At 49.4% G+C, this 24747-nt stretch overlaps 1 protein-coding gene across 29 annotated transcripts in view; it reads right to left on the bottom strand.

The window, feature by feature from the left end:
- The window catches only part of NAV2 (neuron navigator 2), a 740939-nt gene that overhangs the window by 64225 nt on the left and 651967 nt on the right, over nucleotides 1–24747 (bottom strand). For all 29 annotated transcript variants that reach the window (XR_006714126.1, XM_045484757.1, XM_045484759.1 and 26 more), the window contains 4 exons: nucleotides 13206–13344; nucleotides 4921–5212; nucleotides 3471–4173; nucleotides 346–813 (listed from right to left, as the gene is read on the bottom strand). Coding sequence is in view for 28 of the 29 variants with exons in the window: in XM_045484757.1 (XP_045340713.1) it covers nucleotides 346–813; nucleotides 3471–4173; nucleotides 4921–5212; nucleotides 13206–13344 (1602 nt within the window). In the remaining variant the exon portion in view is untranslated. The remainder of the gene's footprint in view (nucleotides 1–345; nucleotides 814–3470; nucleotides 4174–4920; nucleotides 5213–13205; nucleotides 13345–24747) is intronic.

Genomic DNA, 24747 nt, shown 5'->3' with positions numbered 1-24747 from the left:
CACGATCACGGGGGGAGGTGGGGGTGCAAACAAGCAGCTGATGAGCGAACAGAATAAAAAGGAAGGACCTCAAAGGCGGAATGCCGTTTCAAACGGAAGCGTGAAACCTGCCCCCAAGAGACTTCCAGCACCTCCAAGCACGGAGGATAATCACGCGGGAAAAGATGACAGGAAGCAGAGCCGAGCTTATTTCCATCCCAAACGGGCTTCCCCATGGAAAGACAGCAGCGGTTAGAAAGAGCGCAGCCTTCCAGGCAAAGGGGAATGAACGCTCGGGACTCCTAACATAACCCGTGGACTGCTGGAAGGGTGTCCTTCTGAGAGACACAGGTGCACGGCACTCACCTTTCCGACAGTGTGGTCTTTACACTGTTGGTTCTGACGAAGGGGGTCAGGGAGTCGTCTTTAGAGGGGGCGATGAGGCCCGTGGAGGAATTGTGACTCAGGCCCCCTCCGCTGCCCAGGGAGACGTCAATGGACTCGCAGCTGGTGTGGAGGCTGCTGACGGACTGGAAGCCCGGGCCGTCCTTGCTGACCGCCGAGGAGCTGCTGGCATTGGTGCCCCAGGTGAGGCTGTTGGAGGGGCCCGAGTGGCCTGAGCTGGGGCTGGAGGCTAGAGGAGACTGGTTGCTATCCACATTCTTACTGTAGAGAGGGCTGCTGCTCCCGCTGCTCAGGGCGCCGCTGCCTGAGGGGGACTCTAAGTTACCTTGCTGGGTGGAGGGGGCATGAGGATTGGAGATCACCACCGAGTTTTTCATGGTTTCAGCTGTGGCAATGGGCACTTGCTTGGTCGGCTTCCCACCAAAGAGTCTGTGAAGAGACAAAGGGTTGTGCGGGTCGGACACCCAGCACCAAGGGGCGCTGAGCAGTTAAAGGAGGGTGGGGCACAGGTACGGGAGCAGTGGGAATCCTGGGGAGGGGCACGGTCATCGCCACTGAAATGATGCTCCGTTGGGAAAGGCCGCCATGCAGCGGGCCTGGACACCGGCCATCACAAGGCTCCAGCTTCAAGTGCTAAGCTGCAGCCGAGACCCCAAGGGCAATGCAGAATAATTTCTAATAGGCCTAGCCATGGTGGCCCCGGATCTTACTTCCCTCTATTTCCATAAACGGAGTAGCTGGGAAACTGCCTGGCTCAGGAAACATCTAGAGGGAAAAGAGCTACGAAAATCATCTTTGTATCCGAGACCCCAGGGACAAAGCAGGTGCTCAGTTTATGACAGCTCTGTTCCAAGGGACTTGGGTGCTTTGGTGTCTAAGGACAACATGAACAGTCAAGAACACGAGTCTAGGTCTGGATGGGGCCTTCAGAGATTTACGCTCACGTGAACACCCGGTCTGAAAGCTGGGTGGCTAGTCCCACCCAGGGATCTAGAGAGAGATCTTGCTGGGGTCACAAGATGTTAGACCAGACACATTGGGTCTTTGTGACAGAAATGTCATTCCAAGTCATCCCCCCGCCCGTGACCAAAAACGTGCTGTCCAAAAACAGGAAACGGGCACGTATGTCTCTCCCTTTGGCAACAGGGCTCTCCAGTAAGAGTGGAAGAACTGTCTTCAAGTCAAAGGGCGGGTATGTGCTCTGGTAACACAAATAATTCCGTCCACCGAAATCCTTGCGGAATGTGCATCTCTGCAAAGGGATGAAACTACTATGTGTTATGACGGGCAGGTTGCCTTTCAGCCAGCTACTCAATGGTATGATCCCGATCTCTGTTCTCTCCAGAAGAGTCCTTAGAAATCCCAGTTATTGTAAAAACAAACATCCACACACATAATCAATCCTCACTTGGGTATCTGGTGACAGATTAGAAAACACTTTTGCCTGATGACAATCAGAGAATGAAATAGCCTCTTGCTCAAGGAATCTTGGCTTTAGAATGCTTACATACTTCCAGTAACAGGAACCTCACTACTTAAAACGGTAACACCCTCCATTGTCAAGCACTTCCCAACCACTAGAAAACTGAAATCTGATCTACCTTTTTTGCTTTTACTCATTGCCCCTAATTCTCCACTACACAGAGGAAGCCCAACTTTTTGTCTGCTAGTCCTTCAAATCATTTGAAGAGAGCTTATCGCTTCATCTAAGATTTCTCCTCTCCATACTAATGCACAAAGAGAGAATTGAGAACACTTCTTAATGATTTAGGAAAAATGTAATTAACAGGCATTGGCTGAAAGTTAGTCGATCTAGAGCCTAAGAATCTGCATGCATTTTCCAGTATTCTATTACAGTAGCCTAAGGGTCTAGTAAAATACCTTTGTAGTTACTAAAGGAAATCTATAATACCAAAGAGTGAATATTACATATAATACTTGAGGCAAGAAACAGAGAAAACTTTCATTTACAAGGCAATCTGCTAAAACAACAAAGAGCAGCTCAAGAGGACCTTCCCCTGAAAAATTAATCATTACTGAAATTCTAATAATCAAGTCCAGACAAAGACCAGTCAACTGCTTCATTATACCTTTCACATGGCAGGCTTCTTCTGAAGTCTTTTCAAACATTCCTATTCGCCCCCAAATACATACATGTGCACATAGTTTTTATTTTTCGCGACTTAATTTTTATTCTTGGGACTTCTACTCTTTCCTGTGATAAGACATTTCCAGGGAAGATGAGTTCTGCCCTGTGCGGCTGCAGTTTGAGGACGGTCCAGTAGCCATTATAACGAGGCAATATAAACAAATAGAATTTGTCTAAATTTAAAAGGACCTGTTTAAAAAATCATAGTATTTTCACATGAGAATTTCCATTCGGTGTGGAAATTAGGGAGAATGTCTTTTTGAGGTAATAAGAAATTAATTTCTCTTTTTCAGAAACACTTCTGCTTTAAAAGGTTTTTTTTTTCTTTCTTTTTTTTTTTTTAAAGGAAGCTCAAATTTCAGAGACAAATTTGGAATTAAGCATGCAGTATGAAAAAAAGTAGGTGGGGGATATACCGGGCTATTTGAGAGAAGGATCTGGCTGAGATCACAGTCTGGCATAATGATGAAGAATCTCACCCAGAGAACTAGTAAGACAAGGGGGTAAAAAAGCCCTCTGCCTTCCCCTCTGTACCCACCCGGGTCTAGGGGTATATTAAGATCTCATCTCGGACAGTAGCCAGCTTTGATTGCGTACTTCCCATGGGCCAGATATGGCTACACAGGTTAATCCTCGCAAGCACTCTCGGGTAGGTGTTCCATTTTACAGATGAGCAAACTGAAGCAAATGGTTAAGAAAGGATACATGGTGGCTACTTAAGGTGGACCCAGGATTCAAACCCAGGATGCTGACTCAGGTTTTTCATCCCAATATGGGAAAATATAAATAACCAGCTGACTGCAAAACCGCTGGCAGGATCCAACCAAACAGAAGTGGAGAAAAACAGAAGCTCTTTTCACCAAGGCACAAAAAAATTATTCATTCGGGAGGCCATTCCACATACTCCAGTTCTGCTCAGTGCCATCTACCCCCTTACCTGCGGAGCGTGGGAGAGGCCACATCGGGGTACTTGGCCCCTGGCTGGAGAGCAGCCTGAGCCGCACTGGACATAGGCTGGGATGCTGGGTTCACTTTCACAGAGTTACAGGAAGCCACACTCTCGTTGTCAGACGAGATGCCTTTCTCCTTATCCGTCTGGTTGACCAGACCCGGCAGAGAACTGCCCAGGGCCGTTTTGGAAGGCTCCCTCAGCTTGGGCACAGGCAGGCCTGCGGATTTGCTGCTGATGTTGGAATCTATGCTGCTGGTGCTAGACCTGTTCCCAGCCCCGTTCCGGCTGGCGGACTTACTGGGCCTGGGCAAACTCCGGTACTGCAAGTTCGTCCGGGAGCTGAGAGCCAGATACCCATCGTCCTGATTCTGAGCCCCATCCATGCTCGTCTTCCGGCCGGTAGACCGGCCGACGAGCGCAGACGACTTTGGGATCTTGCCCAGCGTGGCCGACCTGCTGGTGACGGTAGCACCACTGGCTGTGATCATGGCCAGACCAGCAGCCGAGCCGCTCTGCTTCTTGAACCCAAAGCTGTTGGCATTGGCAGTGGGCGTCCTGGAGCTGCCCGAGAGGGACTTCTTGGACTCATCACCACTGCTGCGGCCTGCGTCGGACGGGGACCGCTTCACCTGGGAGGCTTTGGGAGACAGCCTTCCTTTCTCAGACACCTTTGCATCGTCTGTCTTTCCTAAGAGAGAGAGCAGCAAGGTTAGCTTGCAAACCGAGAAGCCAGCTTGCACGACTCCTTTTGTTAAAAACCCTCCCCTCCTCCAAAGAACTGGTTCACTTTTTCCTTGGGGAAAGCAGTAGCCTTGGGAGGCAAAGGAAAGAGCTTTTTATAAAGATAATCGAGCCTACCACTGTCACCGTGAGCCTTCTCGGAGATGTCAATGGTTTCGTTCCTTTGCAAAAGCAGTCTAAATTTACCCAGAACAAAGCAAAGCCAGCCAATCACTGATGCGTCTGGGAAAGAGATCCTGCCCTTTCCTGACCTCTCCTTCTCTGTCCATTAAGATGCTGTCCCTAACAGCACCCTCTGCCTTCCTGCAAAAACACCAGCTTTGTTTACACACATCCCTAAATCACGGACAACATTAACTCGACATGGAGACAGCTCGTCAACACGTGCCCTCGAAAAGCCTGCACTGGGGCATGTTGGCTCTTCCCTAGCACATGGTGAAACCAAATCAACACATCTCAGCAGCAGGACCACCTTTGGAGTTTGAGGCTTGCACGCTTACGTATTTCCGCTTAGAAAAAGGTAGAGATGTGAACCTTTCTGAAAGCTGGTTAATAGCAGAGTCTAAACTCTAAGAAGAAATACCTGAGCATTTATGGGGACTTACAAACAAGGTCAAGTTCTCGCTAGAGAAACCGCGGTTTTGGTTTTCAGACCGACAAGTGCAGAGGTGAGACGGCACAACCTCTTACTCACCAGTGCCTGGGGTCTTGAGCGTGCCTGCCGGGGCAGCCGCCTTCGTCCTGGGCATGGTGATGCCCACCTGAGCCGTCATGCCTCGTCGCCACGAGCCCGTCTGGGAGATGACAGAATTCTTCTTGCCCGACGTGCTTTTGTCAGACTCGTCAGACACGTCCGAGGGATTCCGCCTCCACTTAGACCCTGGCTCCATCTTTATGCCGCTGTCTGACCCTCCGTCTGACCTCTTGACATCATCGCCCGACCACAGGGAACCCCTCTCCACCTGTGAGTGCTTCTCAGCGTCGGTCTGTGGAGGAGACTCTGAATCAGTCCTTCCCAAATGCCAGGCCAGGAGCCCCTCGGCCCAGAGTAAAAATGCCAATACGATGAGAGGTAAATACTTGAAAATGTTGGGGCCTCTGCAGTCTGGTTATCTCGCTAGAAAGCCTGTTTTGGTTCAAGGAAAGCAGAGGCTATAACTATGTCCGAGAAGGGAGTACGGAGGGAGAGTAGGAGGGGGATTAAGGGGGCCAGAGCCCCACGGAGGAGAACCATGAGCAGATGGAGACGTGGGGAGAATTCAGCCAACTCTCTGCCACCTGGCTTCTAACTCCGGAGACCAATCTTCCTCCAGCATCCAGCCTCCTGGCCTGTTTCCCTTTGTTCTGCCGTCTTCCTATCACTCCACTGGCAGCGGTCTTTGAATACAGCACAGCACCACAGTCTAACACACAGCCCGAGCAAGCGAGGGTGGCTGCAAGTTCCACTCGGATCAGGGAGAGAGAGAGAGGGGCTGGGAGGAAACAAATCCTCAAAAGCCACTCCCCCCACCCCCCTGCCCGTGCTAGTCAGAGGTGCCCGCTCCCACCCGGCTCCATTTATATGCCACCGCTTTGCTCCTCTTGCGGCATTTTGTTCAGACAAGGGATATAATTAGCCAGCTTTCTTTGGAAGAGCCCTGACCTGCTGGCCACGGAACCCAGGAGGGGACAGAAGTGTGATGTTAATGATTCACTGCGGTGAAAAAAGCACAAAGCTAACCAGAATGCTTTGGGGGCCTCCCTAGGGGGCTGGGGCCAGGTGGGGGGGATGCCAGGGGGGAGAAACAGTGCAGAGAATGGGGATGGGAGTTAGCAACACTTTAAGGTGGCCACCCTGAGTTACACGTCCTGTGTGTGCTATGCTCAAATACCAACGGTGGGCAATGCCAGCAGGGTAGGAAATGAGAATGATTACCTGGCAAGAATCTGGCCTAATGCCTTTCCTCCCAGAGTAGTACCCGTGCCTTCCTCTGCAGACACACTGCCGAATGAGACAAAGCTAACTACTGACAAGCAGCCCCAGTTAAATCGCCTGTCAGCACCGTGGCCCCCCCGCCAACCCCGCACCCCTTATAAATTCCTCTCATCCATCACAGCCACCCTGTGTGTGGCTTCGCTTGTTTCGCCATCCTCAAACACATACTGAGTTCCTTCTGGGTACTAGGCACCAGAAATAGGAGGGGGACAGGACGCTCGCTCCCTGACTGTGGGAAGCTCCCCATTCACCTGTGGCGAGGGACACAAGACAGGGTGTTCCCACATCCGAACACAGAGCAGGAGCTCAACCAGGGAACCAAGGAACACAAGCGTTTCAAGCTACTGCACACTTCAACAGAATGATCTCTGATCCTGACCACTCTCTGGTCAAGGAAGGTAAGGACAGCACCCCTCAGTTTTACAGACGAGCAGAGACCAAAGCTACCCACTCCCGGTCCTATTCCCACTACCACAGCCCGTGTTCCTTCCTGTCAACACTTCAGTTTGTTAATTCAACCAGAATATCCTCAGCTGTCTGCTGTTTGCCAGGCACCATGGACGGTCTGAGGATCTGTGGGTAAGACTAATCTCTAGCCCTTCTGGCATTTGCAATCCAGTGAAAGAGGTGAAGGTTGGATAAATACAAATAAATGAGTTGTCGTGAACTATGAAGAATCTTACATGAAAAAGGACACGGAGTATGAGAGTGAAGTACGTTGACGTAATTTAGACGATGATGATGAGGGTGGGGGATGGCAGTCAGGTAAGGCCTTTTGGAAGAAGTGCCCTCAAGAGTGACAAGAAACTTACTGAGAAGAGTTTAGGGAGGAGGATGCCAGGCAGAGGAAAGAGTACATGCAAAGGCCCCGAGGCAGGAAAGAGACTGGCTCTGGAAGGATTCAATCCACAAATATTTACCGGGTGCCACTAGATGCCAGGCAAACTTACAGGGACTAGGAATACTACAATGAATAAGAACAAGTCCAAGTCCTTGATTTCCTGGAGTTTACGTTCAAGTACATTCTGACCCATTATTTATTTATTTATTTATTTTTTAACATTTATTTATCTCTTAGAGACAGAGAGAGACACAGCATCAGTAGGGGAGGAGCAGAGAGAAAGGGAGACACAGAATCCGAAGGAGGCTCCAGGCTCCGAGCTGTCAGCACAGAGCCCAACATGGGGCTCGAACCCATGGACCGCGAGATCATGACCTGAGCCGAAGTCGGACGCCCAATCGACTGAGCCACCCAGACGCCCCCGGACCCATTCTAATGCACTCTAGGAAGTACCGAGAATGTAGCACATACCACAGTCTGGGTTACTGTATTATTGTTTTCATGTTCTCGTACCTTATTTTCCCTAATCAAATTGTAGCAATGCCAAAAGCAGTAGCAGTAACAACTAACATTTATTAAGTACTTACTATGCGCTGGGCACTGGGCTAAAAAAAAAAAAAATCTCTGAGGAAGTTACAGTTCATGTTCTCAATTTTACATAAGAAAACTGAGGCACAGAGTAGAAAAGAAAATTGCCCAAGACCGCACAGTGAAAAAGCGGAGACACGAGGATTCTAGGGAATCTGAAACGCAGAGCCCATCTCTTAACCACTATGCCACACGGCCTTCCCGGAAAAGAGGTCCGAGGACATGAGACATTTCTGCATGCCTAGCAACACCTAACACAATACCTACACCCAGTAGATTCTCCTTCCATACTGGCTGGTTGGCTGTTCCCCAACTCCAGCCGTGGGGCAGCTCCAGCCTAGCCTTGGGTGCGACCCCCCAGAATGCTGACGTAACCAGAGGCAGAGAGCGCGTGCGTGGTCTTGACCCAGGACTGTGGTGTGAATCCCCCTCTAGAAAGAACAATCGTCCAACCATCACAGCCCCAACTCGGTCCAGGGCGGGTAGCCTTCCCAGCTCTACTTTGCATAGCGGGCATCTGTCCTGGGACACTCTCTTGGCTCGTATGGGGGCACCACTAGGGATACAACGAAGAAGGCCCAGTGTCTCTGTTCCCAAAGCAAAGGGCGGCAGGCCAGCTGCAGGGGGACGTACAAAGAGCCACTCCCTTCTCTTGGCTCTCAATGCCCTCATCAGTTGTTCTCATTTCAAGTGGCGCCTAATTTTGAGAAGATTTCCCTACTGCCCCTACCTGGAAGTCCACTCACTCCTTCAACATCCCAGAGGGAAGGTGGGGAAACAACCATACATAGGTGGGGAGGAGGCCCGAAATTCTGGAGGGCTCACCCCTGAGGGCCCAGGTCGCTCCGGGATCACAGTGGGGAAAGTGAGAGGGTGGAAGCCAGGTGGGCCTGAGAAGCGAGGTGGGGGCCACATGGCCCGATGTGGGGGGGAGAACACGGGCATGGCATGAGTTCACATACTGGGTGCTGCCAGTCCTTTGTTGTGTGTGACCCTGAGAGCATGGCTTACCTCCTCTGGGGCTCTGACCTGTGTATAAAATGGAGATAGGACAGACGGGAGTCTTAGAGACCTGATGAGCTAAGTGTGGAGGAACTCAAACAGTGGCTCTTTTGTCAGCAACTCTCCCACCTCTGAAAATCCCTAGCACTTGGTTGTCCTTCTTTAGCATTTCTCCCGTTTCTGTGTTGCATTAGGGTGAACAGGGTACTCGTCTTCCTGGCTTTGGGGCCACAAGCCTCTAGAAGCCAGGACCCTGCCCTCTTCATGCCTACATCCCCTGCAGATCAAGAAACTCAGAGCTTCAACTATCATAATTACAGAAAACATCAGCAACGTCAGCATTATCCCTGGCCACTTCTCTTGCCAGGTAGGCACCGCGTCCCTCTGCATACGTTATTAGTTCATCTAATCCTCTGACCTTGTACTATTATCACATTTCACAGACCAGGAAAGTACAGGGGTGAAGAAGGAAACTAACCTGCCTAAAGTCACAAACAGTAGCACCTAGCAGGTGAGCAGAAGGGGCGCCCCTCCTCCTTGCCAAACCCTATCCCCGAATCCAGTCTAACATCCAGAGAACATCCAGAGAGCTCCAGGCTCATTTGAGGCCACACAGGACAGGAATCCCTGCCACGGAATTCAGAACTTTATTTCCTGGAGCAGCAAAAACTAAACTCACACGGAATTATCTGCCCCGCCTTGCATATTTTATTAAAAACTTCACAGGAAGTGAAAATGTAAGGTGGTGCCATAGGCCTCTTTGGACCTTGGCACCTGGAATGGAACCTTCCACAGACCGAGAAGAAACACTGAATGACCAAGGGCGTGAATGGATAGACGATTACGTGGGGGAGAGATGCGTGGGTGTTTGTTAAAGCCATCTGCCACCAACACACCGTCCTAAAAATAAAACGCGGCACAACAGAAGATGAATTGCAAAATGTATTAAGAACACAGTCAAATTCTGGTTACGGACATGAATGGAGGAGGGAGGCAGAGGGACAGGTAACCCAGAGGAAGGAAGAAAGGAAAGAAAGAAGAAAGAGAAAAAGGAAGAAGAAACTTGAGTACCTACCAAGAATTAGACACCGAGAGAGCATGCTGAGATAAGTATTTCCATGCCACCACCACACTCATCCTTCAAGACAAGTCTAATTACCGTGATGCTATGGACCAGGAGGCAGAGGCTTGAAGAGTCTGATCAGCTTATCCAAGGATGCCACAGAAGCAGGAGCTCGACCCTGACTTCAGAGTCTTCTCCTCCTCCCTGACACCGCAATTGGTTTGGCTGCTTAACCAGACTCACCAGTGCAAATGGGGAACGTCTACCAAGAGGCTGTCAAACCTCAAGCAGGGAGATCCTCTGCCCAGCCGCGCAGCAGTGACTGGAAGCCCAGTGCTGGACACCTGGGCATACGTGTCCCGCTGAGGGCACCCTCAGTGCCCCTCAACATCCTCGAGGAGAACAGTCACTCAGAGACAAAGGGGACTTCCACCTCCCAGGGACGGCTCCTCTGTTATCCGCTCCGCTAACAAGGCTGCTCCTTAGGCTTCCGAACAACCTTCCCGTTCCTTGGATGTATTTCCTTTTAGCTGTTCCTCAGAGGCTTTCCAAATTCGAAAACCCGGCCGGGCAACCTGTCCTCAGCCTGCTTTCCCACTGGACGCACTGACCCGCTGCTGCTTCCCGCCTCTCCATGCCTTGCCTGGGACACTGTGTGCTCCCTGTTCGATCGGGGGAAACCAGTCTGCGACAGAAACCTGAACGAGCCCTGGGGAATGATGGCAGTGCGCATCTTCCCGTTGCCTGATGCTGCTCAGAGAGGAGTAATGGCCCTTAGCTTTCCTCAGAGCGGTAAGAGGGGAGGAGTGGGGGAGGCTGCAATTTACGCTGATTCAAATATTTGGAGATGCTCCCTGGACAGGAACAAAGAGATGCCAGAGAAACCATCTCTGCAGGAATCCTAGTAACCATGGGTGCAAGTCTGCCTTTATTTTATTCCAAGACCTACTTGCTTAATTTTTCTTTAAATATTTTAAACTCAGGTAGTTTTATAGCAAAGAAAAGAAAACGACGAATATAACCCCTTGCGTCCCTTGAAATGAACTTTCTAAGCCTGATCAAAAGACATGTTTGTGTAATATTTGAACCTTTTTTGAGGTGACATTTTCTAGATCAAAGCCAAAGATGGTCAAAGAGGAGGAGGTCCTGGCATTAACCAGACCTGAGTATATCAAATAGGAAATCATTTGCAGATCCCAGAGGCTTACTCTGTATCAACGTGGGAAACAGATGCCAATTTTAGCTTTGCGGGAGGGAAACAAAGGACAAGGAGATTCTTCCAACACAGGGTTTTGTTGGTTCAACGTCATCTTTTTTTTTTTTTTTTTCAACGTTTATTTATTTTTGGGAGAGAGAGAGACAGAGCATGAATGGGGGAGGGGCAGAGAGAGAGGGAGACACAGAATCGGAAACAGGCTCCAGGCTCTGAGCCATCAGCCCAGAGCCTGATGCGGGGCTCGAACTCACGGACCGCGAGATCGTGACCTGGCTGAAGTCGGACGCTTAACCGACTGCGCCACCCAGGCGCCCCTGTTCAACGTCATCTTAAAAGCAAGACTCATCCTACCTCAAAAGTAAACAAAAGAGAAACCTACTGATTTACTCATCTCTCCCTCCCTCCCCCCTTTCCCTCTCTTTCTCCACCCCCGGCCGTCCCTCTCTATCTGTCTCTCTCTCTCTCTCTCTCCTCTCTTGGTTCCCCACCTCAGTATCTAAGGAGAGTCTAAAAGCTTGGTTGTTATTGTTACCCTGAAATTAGAAAGAGTCTCAGGAAAAAAAAAGCGTCCATGAGGAAAGGAAAACAGGTAGATACTGTGACAGTTGGCAAGGGGTAGGCGGCAGGGACACAGGCTGGCTGGGTGTTCCTAACTTGTGTCTAATCACTGATCAGCGATGCTTCTTAGGCAGTGATTTAAATCTCAGGTGATTTAGATCACCTTTTTAAATAGAAGTATAACATCCATATACTAAACGCACAATCTTAAGTACACGGCTTGAACGCATTTTATAAAATTAACATACTTCTATAACTACCACTGAGATCAAGATCTAGAATATTATCAGCACCTCCAACATCTCTGTGCCTACCCACGTTTTTTTCCCCTTAATAACCGCCACAATTCACCTCTCACTCAACAATAATTAGAAATTCTGGCAAAAGTGCAAATTCAAAAAGTCACAGGCAATCCCAGAGCTAACACCTAATATATTTCCTCAGGCAGTCAGTGTCCACATTTCTGTGGGACAGAAGTACTCCTACACTCTGACATGTTCTTTATTTAGCCCTGTCCTCAAAAAAAAAAAAAAAAAAAAAGATACCTTTGAAAGCACAGACATTTCCAAAGCAGGTCCTATCTTGCAGAGAAAGAGCTGAGAAAGGAGACGAGTGTGGAAGGGAGTGAAGGCAGGGGGGCAGGGTCATTTTTGCCCTCCCCGAGAGCCTTCTGGGAGACTGGCCCAATCAGACCTTCACGTGGCTTCACTGGAGATAGTGGCCCCCACTGGTGGGAGGGACCCACCATGAAAGTTCCCAGTCCCAGTGCCACCACAGTCGACCAGTCCTTGTGCTGGTCAGTCCCAACTTGGAGGCTGGTCATGAGGAGGGCCCCTCAGTTTTCCACTAGTAAAACAGGCTTGCTAGAACCAGTCCCCCTGACCACCAAGGAGCGCTGTGAAGGAAGTGAACGTGCCCACATGAAGCTACTTTGGAAGCAAATATAAGGTGGTACAGTATCCGGGGAATACAATCTCAGAGTTTCCAAGGAGGGGTTGAAAACTAACCACCTGGGCGTCTGGCAGGTACACTGAAGGGCGCAGCTGGCCAGTGGCAACTGTGGCACACAGGGACATGTGTCTGAAGGGTGGGGACACTTGGACACCTGTTGACTGTTGCCATGCGGAGAACACAGGTTCAAGAGAGCAAGAGCTTCCGATTTTTGAGGAGAAGCCAAGATCTCATTTTTCAGGTGAAATGATGCAATTTTAAAAAGAGAATGATACCATAAAGCAAAGAAAACCCACCAGCAGGAGGGTGTGACCTACAGATTGACGGTTGCCAGCCTCTGGGCAGGACAGGCTGGTCTTCCAGCCCAGGACTGTCAGTGTCTGCTCCCACCTCATTACTCTACAGAGACCAGCATGTGCCCTGGACGGCAGTGGCTCCTGGGGCCCAGGAGGGGACACACTCCAGGTTCAGAATGACCAACTGAGTCCACCATCCTCTTTAAAACAACAACAACAACAACAACAACAACAACAAAACGATTCTGAAACTAAGGTTCAGGAAGGAAATATGGTTTTATCAAGGCCTTCAGAGACAACGGTGAGGCGTCTCCACTCCTGTTTCCACTCCCCCTTTCTTTTGCAGGTGGAGAAATGAGTGCACGGGCACTGAGCAGATCAGGCCTCATCTCACGGACCTGGGGATTCTGCTCACCCCACATGGCCCCCTTGGTCCACAAGCGCGAGGCTCCCTGCTGGCAGGGGCCTTTGGGGGAGCCTGTTCCTTACCTGCACATCGAGGTTTTTGCGAGAAGAGGCAGGTGTGTTGGCATAGGAACTGATGGAGGAGCTGGTGTTGATGTCATCGGTGCTGAGGTTGTCTATAGTGTCGCTGATGCCGCTGCTGACGGAGCTGCTGTCATCCCAGCTGCCGAGACAAACACATCCTGAGCACAAAAACCTCACGTTGCGTCAGCTCAAGCCAACAATGTGGCCAAGTGCATACCGTCCCCGAAGGGTCCCTGTGTCCTAAGACCCCAGGCAAAGTTCTTGTGCCCCTAATGTGACTCATCTCAAGGGCACCACCTTTTTTATCCTTGCTCTTCTGGATGGGCAGATGGGTGAAATGGCTGAAACAAACCTTCCTGCCAATGGAGAACAATCTCCAGAGCAGAGGTGGCTGACCCACCCACCTCCCACCCCCCTCAACTTTATCTCGGGAACTCTGTAGAAGCCGATGGTTACTTCCCAGACCCGGCAGCGGAGGAAGAGTGATGGGTGTGGGGACTATTGCTGGAAGCAGGACAGGGAGAGTCCAGAGCAGCATGCTCCCTGGGGTGACAGTGGGAAGACAGGCTGCAGTCCGAATTCTCTGGACTCCACTCCCGAAGCGAAATGCCAAGGGAAGGAAAGCCACGGCAGTCGGCAGAAGCCTGTCAACTCCATTAGCAGCTATACCTCTAAAAGCATCCCAGGACATACCTGAAAGAGTTCACTTCCCAACCCACAAATCCATTGAGACCACGCCTACCGCTCAAATCAAGTCTCCAAGCAACTGTTCTTCCTCCTCCTCATCACCGTCTCCCACCACCAGCAAGACTTTCAACCCATCACCCGGTCCTGCCACGTCTCCCTGCAAAATGTATCCCCGTGCACACAGCCCTCCGCCTCTCCTGTCGCTGTGCCCTTCCGGCGGCTCTCAGCACCCCCTGGGTTACTGCAAAGGGGCCGCCAGGCCCGCTTCTCCCTAACAATCTGTTTTCCTCACAGCAGGCAGGACGATCCTTCCGAAACAGGAACATATTCTATGGCTCCACTGCCTAATAATACTTGAGCAGGGGCTTCTCAGGCACTGAAAGCCCCAAATCCTTACTCTGCTGCTCAAGACCCTCTGATCCGGCCTCCCTCTCCAGTCCAGCCTCGTGCCCACCTCTCCATCGCCTGCTGGCTCTGGCCGCGTGGGTTCCTGTTCCTTCTAGGCCAACAGGGTTCTTGTGTTCAAGACCCTACATTTGTTTTCCCTCTTTGTGGACACTGGCTCCTGCCTCCTTCTCATCTCGCGTGTTACCTCCTCAGAAAGGCCTCCCCTAGTGCTTGCATCTACAAGGCCCACCTCCCTCCCAACCAAGCCTGCTGCACCTTCTCTGTTTGCTTGCAGGGTGGCAGGCACACAGCAGGTGCTCGGTAAACACTTGTGGATTTAAACTCACGGGAGTGAGAAGTCGAGTGCTCCGCCAAGTAAACTTCCGACAGAAATGAAACCCCATCTACTTGATCTAGTGGAACAAGGTAAGTATTACTGTTTTTCTATCGCACAGGTGGAGAGACCGAGGCTTAGAAAGGTTAAGAAAGGCAACGCTGTCCTAGACCGACCAGCCAGCCAGTAAAAGGAGGAACAGAACCTGGATCCAGACGTTTGTGCCTCCAGAGCTACCTCTTTACTGGGACGCCAAATGGCTTTCCATTACGTCAACTTTCAGTGCACGTCGGAGTGTGGCGCGGCTCACTTTCTCAGGAGGAAGCCCGGGCTTGGAGGGCCTCACCGCAAAGGCCTCCTCACTCCCTGCCTCCGCCTGCAGGGTGAGTCTGTCCCCTCCACCTCCGGGCACACGGTACACGCTTATTAACCCCTCTAGACTGAACTCATGTTCAGCGAGACAGGACAAGCTCTGACGAAAAGTTGCCACCAGCTAGGGACTCTGAGTTCAGCCCCCTCCCCCAGCTCATTCTTAGACAAGTCACAACTCCTGTGTCTCAGTTTCCTTATGGGTGACACGTGGATGATACCACTAGGCTGGCTACCTATGTGAAGCTCTGTGGCAGAAAGCGTGACCTAACAGATGGAAAAGGACCCAAATCTACTCTCACGAGTGTGTGTGTGTGTGTTGGGGGGGTGGTGAAAAATCACATGAGTCTTTAATTGCATCTGTTCTCTGGAGTTACCAATGTAGTATATCTAAGATTTCCTATAATCCAGGGAAGAAGGAGGATTGAGGAGGGTAGGGTGGCTGGCAAGGAGGAAGGAGGGAAGTTAGGAACAGACGCCCATAAATCCAAGCCCCAGAGATTCTGCTCTGAATTTGTACCCGCTCCTCACGTATGGCCTTTCAACGCCAAACTGTTATTCTGGAGGCAAGTGTGGCGCTGACCGTACACGAGATTGTTCTCACGCTGGTGCCCGGAGCATCATGGGGTTACCCTGGCTGAGCCGGCCCAGATGGGGAGAAGCCAGGGTAGGTGGGAGTGGGGAAACCAGTGACAAGGATGAAGGGGCAGGGACACCGAGGGAAGCCCCGGCTGAGCAAGAGCATTCTTTCTGCCAGAAACCAGCTGTCCCTGCGCCTGGAGAACCAGTCACGCCTCCTTCACTTCTGGATCCTTCGGGATACTGGCAACGCTAGCTAGATGTAAAATCGGCTACTTGGAACTTGCCCTTTCCCCCAAATTCAGGGTGTAAGTGGCCATGAGCCACCAAGATCAGAGTTGGTGAGTTCCAAGACGGACTCCAAATACTTCCAGGAGACGCCCTGTGATAACAATGCCACCCTCACAAGGGAATGTGGGCTACATGCTGGCTCTTCTGGGCCCCTCTTAGACATTCACGCTCTCTGTACACGTCTTAACAGCTGTGAAGTGCTGGGATGATCTCTTTCACTTGGCCTAAAACACAGTCCCCCAACTTGCGTGACCACACAGGAGATGCTGAGACGAACAAAGCACAACTCGGGAGGCGAGGAAGGTAGAGCCTGAACTGCCAGAGGCCACTCCATCGTCACCTGCCCAAGAAGGCAGCAGAGTCAGGGGGAGTGATGTCGTGTGAGCGCCCGTATGGAGCCATATCTGAGGCTCCGAAGAGACAGAAGCACCCCTGGGAGACCGAATGTGAGGATAAATCCATTCTTCTGCTCAAAACGAGTTTGCTCAGGTTTGTGTCAGTTGGTATCCTCGCGCTACCGAATGGGGAACTGCGATGTGTTTGCCAAAGGACTCCAGGCATGTGGCTGAGAGTCTGACAGGAAAAGCGCAGAAAAGCGTTCGGAATTCATTCACGCAGTTAACAAGAGGAGCCGCGTCCAAGCGAGTGGCAGAGGAAACTGTGTACGACCTGCACCAGGGGTACGAAAGTCCACTGACCCAGGTCGGGGGAGAGATGGTGAAAGGGACTACAGAAACCGATTACAACAGAAATGTGAAAGAAACACAGAGGATCTGTGTTTGCTATGTGGCGAGACGAAATTTCAGCTACGAGGCTCAAGGGACCCGGGTGACACAGCAGAAAGAACTACCGTGTATTCAGCAACGGCTCTGGAACAATCACTCTGGAATATGGTGTGGCCATCCCTGCATTCTTTCTGCTCTTGAACCTGACTGTGAAACACCATACAATGGCCCCGGAGCCTGCCGGAGATGATGAAGGTTTCAAAAGATGAAGGCAGATATGAAGTAAATCATAATGTTAATGCTTAAATATAGGATGAAATCTTTGTCATCACTGGGATAATCTCTGTATACCACTTAAAAGAACAGGGGGGCATATTAAACAATCTAAAGAAAAAGGGTCTTGTGATTTCAATTTTGAATGAGTACTGATTTCTGACTTGAGATTTTTAAGATGAAAGGTTTAAGGACTGGGAGTCAGGCTGTAAAAAGAGTTACAGTACTTGAGAAAACTTAATTTATGACACGTATAACTTTAGTTTATTTGACTTGCAAGAGTTATGTGCTTAGAAAGATTTTGCTTGTTAGGCCGGTAAGTCCCCACTGTCAGACATTTGAAGAGCTCGAGGAAACCATGCGTGTTAAACTTATGAATGCCATCTAAAATGTTTAAGGAAGCTTAATTATCCAAGTTTCCAAACAGTACTAATCATTAAAATTCAATCTGTTCAGTCTAAATTTATAAAGTACTAACCAAATAACAAATGGAAATCAGCTTAATTTATACAAAAATACTTGTTGTATAGATGAGATCTATAAGAAAACCTAGGTTTAAAAATTAAAGCTTTTGGGGCGCCTGGGTGGCTCAGTTGATTAGGCATCCAACTTGGGCTCAGGTCATAATCTCACTGTTCATGAGTTCGAGCACCGCATCAGACTCTCCGCTGTCAGCACAAAGCCTGCTTCAGATCCTGTCTCCCTCTCTCTCTGCCCCTACCCTGCTCGTGCTCTATATTCTTTCTCCAAAAAAAAAAAAAAAAAAAAAAAAAAGTTAAAAAACTTAAATCTTTAATAAACTGAATAGTAAAACCAAATAAATTCTAAGACGTTCTTTTTGGGCACAAAAGCACTCCTTAAACATTAGCAAACTATTAAGGCAGATTTTGTTCTGTGAATGAACGAATGATTTCTATATGAATGACCAGAAGAACAAATGAACTCAAGAGAGCACCCCTCCTCTCCAGTTTTTTTCCCGCTCCAGTTCATCTTTGCTCTACGTTGCAAGACTTCCAAAGCCATTCCAAAACCGCTCCCCAAATCTCGGTGGAAACGACACTGTGTTTGACATCCTTGGGAAGAGAGCTGAATCCCAGGGCCTCCTCCTGCCTCACAGCCTGTATTATATAGGAAATTCAGAGGAATGTGGGACGCAGAGCTTGGCTGGTTTCCCTGTCTTTTTCAAAAAATTTCAAGACAGCATATCATGTTTATGCCCTATAAATTCTTTGGCAGAGACACAGACAAATGGCAGGAAGATGCTTCCACTGATTCCTCAAGAACCATTAATGCCAACACATCGTTTCCCAGCCAGATCACAGGCATGTACCTTTTTCACTACTCAGTGAAGTGTCCCCCATTGGTGCAGTCATACAATGGCGCCTGGGAGTGATCAGTGATCCGATTTGAAAACAACCTTCCACCATTTGGAGCCAATAGGTGGGTGGAAGGAACTCCATCAAACATTTGCTATTGTTCTTTAAGACTCCTAAACTCAACACTTTTGGACCCTGATACAAGGGCTTTGAATTCATCTGTTCATCTTACCCAGTCCAGTCAGCACCCTCTCTGTGCCAGACACCGTACAAGGCAGTGGAGACACAGTGATGACTCCTAGTTGTCCTTACCCCCGACAGCAAGGCCAGTGGATGTGACAGACAAGAATACATAGCCCAGACACAAACGAAAATGTAAATCGGGAAGGTGAGCAAAGGGTACCAAGTAGAAACTGCACTGGTTCCAGACATTTCTACAGCCTTTGATGTCTCAAGCCACCAGCCGGGTACCAGCACACGGTAATAGGAATAGCCTGCAGCGTGCCCGATCCCAGGTCCACCGACACTCGTTGCTATACGGCAGTCTCCTTCAAGGCATGGAAGTGGCAAAGGGGCCGGGAGAGCCAGGCCCTGTCCTCAGCCATCCCTAGAACTACTCCTTGTTACTCATTTTGTCTCTACGCCCCAGACTTCCAAATCAGGAGGGAGCTGACTGCAGCCATCCCAAAGGCTGCTTTCTTTTCTTTTCTTTTTTAAATTTTTTTAATGTTTATTCATTTTTGAAAGACAGAGACAGAGCACAGGTAAGGGTGGGTGGAGACAGGGGGGCGGGACACAGAATGTGAAGCAGGCTCCAGGCTCTGAGCTGTCAGCACAGAGCCCGACACGGGGCTTGAACTCAGACACGGGGCTTGAACTCATGAACCGAGAGATCATGACCTGAGCCAAAGTCGGCCGCTCGACCGACGGAGTCACACAGGCGCCCCTCAAAGGCTGCTTTCTAACTGACATCCTAGGAGTTTAAGCTCAGAGAAAAGTTGGTACAGAGACAAATGGGCACATGGAAGGTCCCCACAGATCTCAGAGCATCTCCTCTCCTTCAGTAAAAACTGCCCAACAGGTAACTGCACCTTTTAGTCTTTGGGTTTGTTACTTCATCGCTAATTTCACCCCTCAGCTTATTTTTTTTTAAGCCCACACAATCTTTTTTCTTTTTTTAGTTTATTTTTATTTACTTATTTACATTCAAGTTAGTTAACATACAATGTAATCTTGGCTTCAGGAGTAGGACGCAGTGATTCACCTCCTATATATGATGCCCAGTGCTCATCCTGAAATGTGCCCTCCTTAATGCCCATCACCCATTTACCCCACACCCCCACCCACCTCTCCTCCAGCAACCCTCAGTTTGTTTACTGTATTTAAGAGTCTCTTATGGTTTGCTTTCCTCTGTTATCACCTGAGTTTTGAGAGGGAGATAGCAAGCAGGGGAGGGGCAGAGACAGAGGGAGAGAGAGAACCCCAAGCAGGAGTTACACTGTCAGCACGCGGGGCTGGAACTCATGAACCGTGAGACCATGACCTGAAGTCAAGAGTATGATGCTTAACTGACTGAGCCACCCAGGCGCCCCTAAGCCCACACAATCTTTTAAATACTTGGAAAAGGTGCCAATATCTTGTACATAGGAGACAATTAGCTAGCCCTGAGTAGTAACTGCCCTTTTTAGACAGAGACACACTTTCCCATTTGACACAACCCCTAGCTAAGCCTCTTCACTCACCCTGCAATTTGAGTTTGCAAACTTTCCTAGAGAGGCAACAACCCAAGTCATAACAGAATCTGCGTTAGACCACACTATTTATCCACAAAGGAACAGAATGCAATCTTAACTAATATTTATAGGCACCACTGAAGATGTTTACCAAATGCCAGGTACCCCACTAGGCACATTATATATATTATTCCATTCCCATTTTCCACTGGATGAAACAGAGGCTTAGGGCCCTGAGCTCATCAGAAGAATGGGATTCAAACCAGACTCCATGCACCCTTCCAGCTCGTCTGAAATCAAGCACATACAGATCAGCTTGGAAATCTGTCTGCTAACCAGCCTAATCACAAAAGAACCTCCACCAGCTGACAGCAAGCAAGTGTATCAAAAAGGGACCTCATTTTGGACAAGACACAGCATTTTGACCAGAACCATGGCCTCAACTGTTTGTCTACTATCTCTTGAAATACAGATGGGAAATGATTCGCCAAAAGTGATCAGAAAATCCACTCAAAAATGGAAAGACCCATAAAGCCAGGAGGATCCTATTTCAGTCTTATAAGAGATGCTGACATCACTGTGTCAGGAATTCAAATGCCACTCAGAAGGCTTAAAGCACAATTTTAACAGCCAAACAAGCTATCTGCTATGAAGAACGCAGGTGAAAGCATCATAAATTATTTTAGCTCCTCACATTCCCTGTTTTCCTCCCTGTTGTGGGGAGTGAGCATTCCACACAACCGAGGAGAGAAACCTGCCTTCACCAGTGTACCCCCTCCCCCCTTCCCTGAAGAACCACCTTTAATCTGGACACATTTTTAATATCAAGCTCTTCCGGGGAGTTTCCAAATGCAGCAGGAATTGGTAATGGTCCTGAATTAATGTGATTTTATATTTGTAACTTCATCTCCCATAAAGCAAAAAAGCAAAGAGGAATGATTAAACAGATTTTTCCACTAGGATTTACACACCCATGTGTGAGGAATCCTGGGTTTCAGCTAAAGACTCCAACTCTGAGGAGTTATTGAAGGGTCCAGAGGGTCATTACACTCTTCAAATGGACTCCCTGTGAGATAATGTTGTTTACTCAAGGGAAAGACATGCTAACCCAAGTTGTAAAAAAAAAAAAAAAAAAAAAAAAAAATCAATCAGATTGCAGATACATATTTGTTGTCTGTTCACTGATAAATCACCATGCAGAGAAGAAGGACTCTAACTATGGTTCTCGAAAGCAGTCTTCACAAAGCAGCAGCTCCTCACACCCAACCCCCCAAACCCCAAAGACTGGGTCCACTTCCAGAAGGCCCTTAGCGCGTCCTCAGGAGCAGTCGGGGGCAGCCCCTGCCCCACTTTCTGTCTCTCTCCTGGTGGCTGAGTGCTCGATTCAGAGACACCAAGGGCTGGGCCCAGGCCTTACCTGCTTACTTTTCCAGTTCTGCCCTAGAATCACAGCAGAGCTCATTTTCACGGCCCTGTGCCCCCCGCCAGACAGCTGTATTCAGTTGCAAAAGCCCAGACTGGTGGAACTTGTTTTCTGGCTATTGTTCAAGGCAATTGTTCCTGTGAAACCCCAGGGGCGGGCGGAATGAGATCTTTTGGTGTGGATGAGTGAGCAAGCCCAACTGTAGGCTGAGTAGTAACCCCTGGGGAAGGGAAAGGGTTTGGCTACCTTCACTTCCCACCAGACAGGTATGTTAACTATTTCCTTCCCAGGAGGTATTCTCCAGGGCATCGCCTCCTCCACCCACTGCTGGCAGTCTATTTAGAAAACCTACCTTCACAGAAAGCAAGAGCACGTCCTCAGAATCCCACCTTTCGTTGTCTATCTGGGAATGATAATAGTGTAATAGCCAACTTTAAATGAAGTTCAAAGTTGTGCCAGACCTCATGCTAATTACACGCATTATTTCCTTTCATCCCCACGACTCCACGGTACAAATAACAACTCTTACTGGGGGCTTGCTTCCGTGCCAGGTCCTGTCACTTACATTTTCTCTGGGTACTCACACTATACCCATTTTAGAGATGAGACAATTGAGGCTTGGAAAGAAAGGCCCAAAGGTCATACAGCTAAGAAATCCTGAAGCTGGGATTCAAACACAGATCCAAGAGTGTTCAACCACCCCCGTTTATTTATTCATTTGGCATCCTTTATTCCATGCCTATCATGTAAACAACAAGGACTTCAAAATTTTCCACACCAAAAAAAGAGACAGTTACTTGAAAAAAAGCCATAAGCAAGCCTCTTGTCTCTAGAGTTCACCTTCTGAGATCAGCCTACATGGTTTGCAAAATGTCCTAGAACTTGAGCTCGAATGAAAGTAAGGGCAGACACGAACCCCAGTGAATTTAGTCTCCTCTAGCAGTGGGCCAGGGGACCACTAAGCCCTGGAGGCTCCAGATGGAGGCAGCACACAGCTCCAGAGAGAAAAGTAAAGTAGATTTATTTGAAGCCTGGCTCCACCATTTACTTGTCAGAGGCACCTCCTCCCACTCCCCGCTAGCCCCCTACCCCTGCACAGGAGACCCAGGCTTCCCTTTGTGTGATACGGTGCTAACACCAGGCCCCATGAGCCTCTTGTGGGGACCAGATCAGACCTGCAGGCACTCAGGAGATAACCAGCTCACGTCAGCTGCAGTACAGAATCCGGGAAGCCTGAAAGGACCGCAGGAAGGAAATGCAGGCCCACGCTACAAAAGAGATGATAAAGTACCAGGGCAAGAACTTGCTTCTTGCGGCTTCGGTGTCCCAGGGGAGAAGCAGCCTCTACAGACGGTGCCAGGTGCAAGGCCAATCACTCGGGGTGGAGAGAAACAAGAGCCCCATAAAGAGGGCTCCAAGGGGATTTAGCAGCATTCAGAATGCCAGGGGTTGAGTTTCACCCCACAGCACCTTTGTCCCATTTTGGTAACTCATTCCTTTAACAAGTAGGTGGTCCCCTGAGTAAGCGTGAAATTCCTCCCTTTGGCTCCAGGGCCTTGGTGGGGCTAGAAACCCCAGAGGGATGCCTTCTGGCCTCATTGTTACAATAGGCACCAGCGTGTCTGCTGACCTCAGCTACACAAAGCCGTCTCTCGTCCAAGGCTCCTCCAGAGAGGGCTGCTGACACTTGGTCCACTGCCGGTCAGCTTTTGCCAAAGATCTCAACAAACTCATCCTGGTGTTCTGTTTACCAGAAGATACGTGTACCCTAAACATCAACGGGATTCAGCACATTATACACAGCTAAGGCAAATAATAGCAAACGCCTACAACGAGGTGACAAACTTTAAAGGTGGGATCTAGGCCCGCTGGTAGGTACTTTACACACATTATTCCACACACTCCTTTCTGTTACCCTATGAGACAGACTATTAACGTTTCCTTTACATAAATGTGGAAACTGAGGCTTCCAGAGCCCAGGCCATCTGCCCAAGACGCCAGACCTAATAAACGGAGCTGGACTGGAACCTAGATCTGCCGATGCTAAACCCAAGCTCTTAACCACATTCATTCAACTTAGGAGCAGAAGGAAGGATTCTTTTAACTAGATCCCAGTCATATAAGAACTTACAACTCCCACATGTTATCCAAAAAGCCCAGGACACTTTTTCATGCAATCAAGTTATTCTTAAAACATCTCCAAGGAGGTAAATGAAAGGGGGGAGGGGCAAATCCCACACAGAGCCTTGGCTGGCTGCCTTAGGTCTAGAGTAGGTGAAGGGGGATGCGGAGTCCCAACATTTCTATCACCTACCCTGCCACACCCATGCACTCCACTCACTTTCAATTCCCAATACCTCTTTAGAGGTCTGGGACCTCTAATTCCCAACCTGAACGCACAAAACAGAACCACGACTGCCTCAGGGAAGCTGAGAGAGGGGAGTGTCCCTCCAAACCAATCCGTCCGGCCTCGTTTTGCAGTGTTGTCTTGTCGGGGGCCTGACCTTACAAGTTATCCCTTCTGGGGCAACAGGGAAGGGAAGAGAACTCAGGTCCAGAAACAACCGCTCAAAATCAGCTCTGTGGCCCCAAAACACTTCAGCTCTAGCTAATTAGCCAAGCCTAGCACACATGTGAGCAGCTAGTGCCAAGCTTGGGTCAGCATTAACATGCCGGGCGTACAACCTCTCCTTCCAGGACTCAATAAATCCAGCTTCCCAGGAGGCAGCCCCAGAGTTCCAGGGCACAGTCCCAGGAGCCCAAGGCCAGCTCCAAGGCCACTGGCTGTCCCAGATTTGACTTCCACTTGGGCTCCTGCCCCGCTGAACCTGGTACAAGCACAAACCCAGTCACCGGCCCAGAAGCCTCAAAGGGATGAGAGAATTCCCAGGCAGGTCCTGCTGCAAAGCAGAGTTGCTTTTTAATATCCCACCCCTGCCCTCTCTGAAATAAGCAGAATCTGAGAAGCCCAGGCAGGCCACGCTTGCCCGTCTCCTGTACGCTTTGGTGAGTCCTCTGCAACAAAAAGTGCCCTTCGTCCAGCTGAATCCACATTTAAACCTGTAGCTAAAACCATCCCGAGCCATCTGCCAAGCCCAACAAGGAAGGCAGAGTGGTGTCTAGACCCAGGTTCCCATGCCAGCTTGGCCTCTTACTAGCTGTGTGACCTTGAGCAATTCCTTAACCTCTCTTGGTTCCCATTGCCGCACCTCGAAACTGAGGATAATATTGCTGGCTCTGCAAAGAAAATTACATGAGACTGTGTCTGTTAGATGCTTGGAGAGCAGTAGGTGATAATGAACATCTTTTTTTCTCTTCCCCCTTGTCTGGCTTAAAATAGAAACGCTTCTCTTCGGGGCAGCGTTATAGCAGCCCCAGCGAATAAGAAAAGTACTCATATTTAAATCTCCCATGCTATCTCTCTT

Source organism: Leopardus geoffroyi, chromosome D1, assembly GCF_018350155.1.
Source record: "Leopardus geoffroyi isolate Oge1 chromosome D1, O.geoffroyi_Oge1_pat1.0, whole genome shotgun sequence".
In the NCBI taxonomy this organism is placed as follows: Eukaryota; Metazoa; Chordata; class Mammalia; order Carnivora; family Felidae; genus Leopardus; species Leopardus geoffroyi.
The sequence above is the reverse complement of the archived record's forward strand: the minus strand, read 5'-3'. Positions and strand labels throughout refer to the sequence as shown.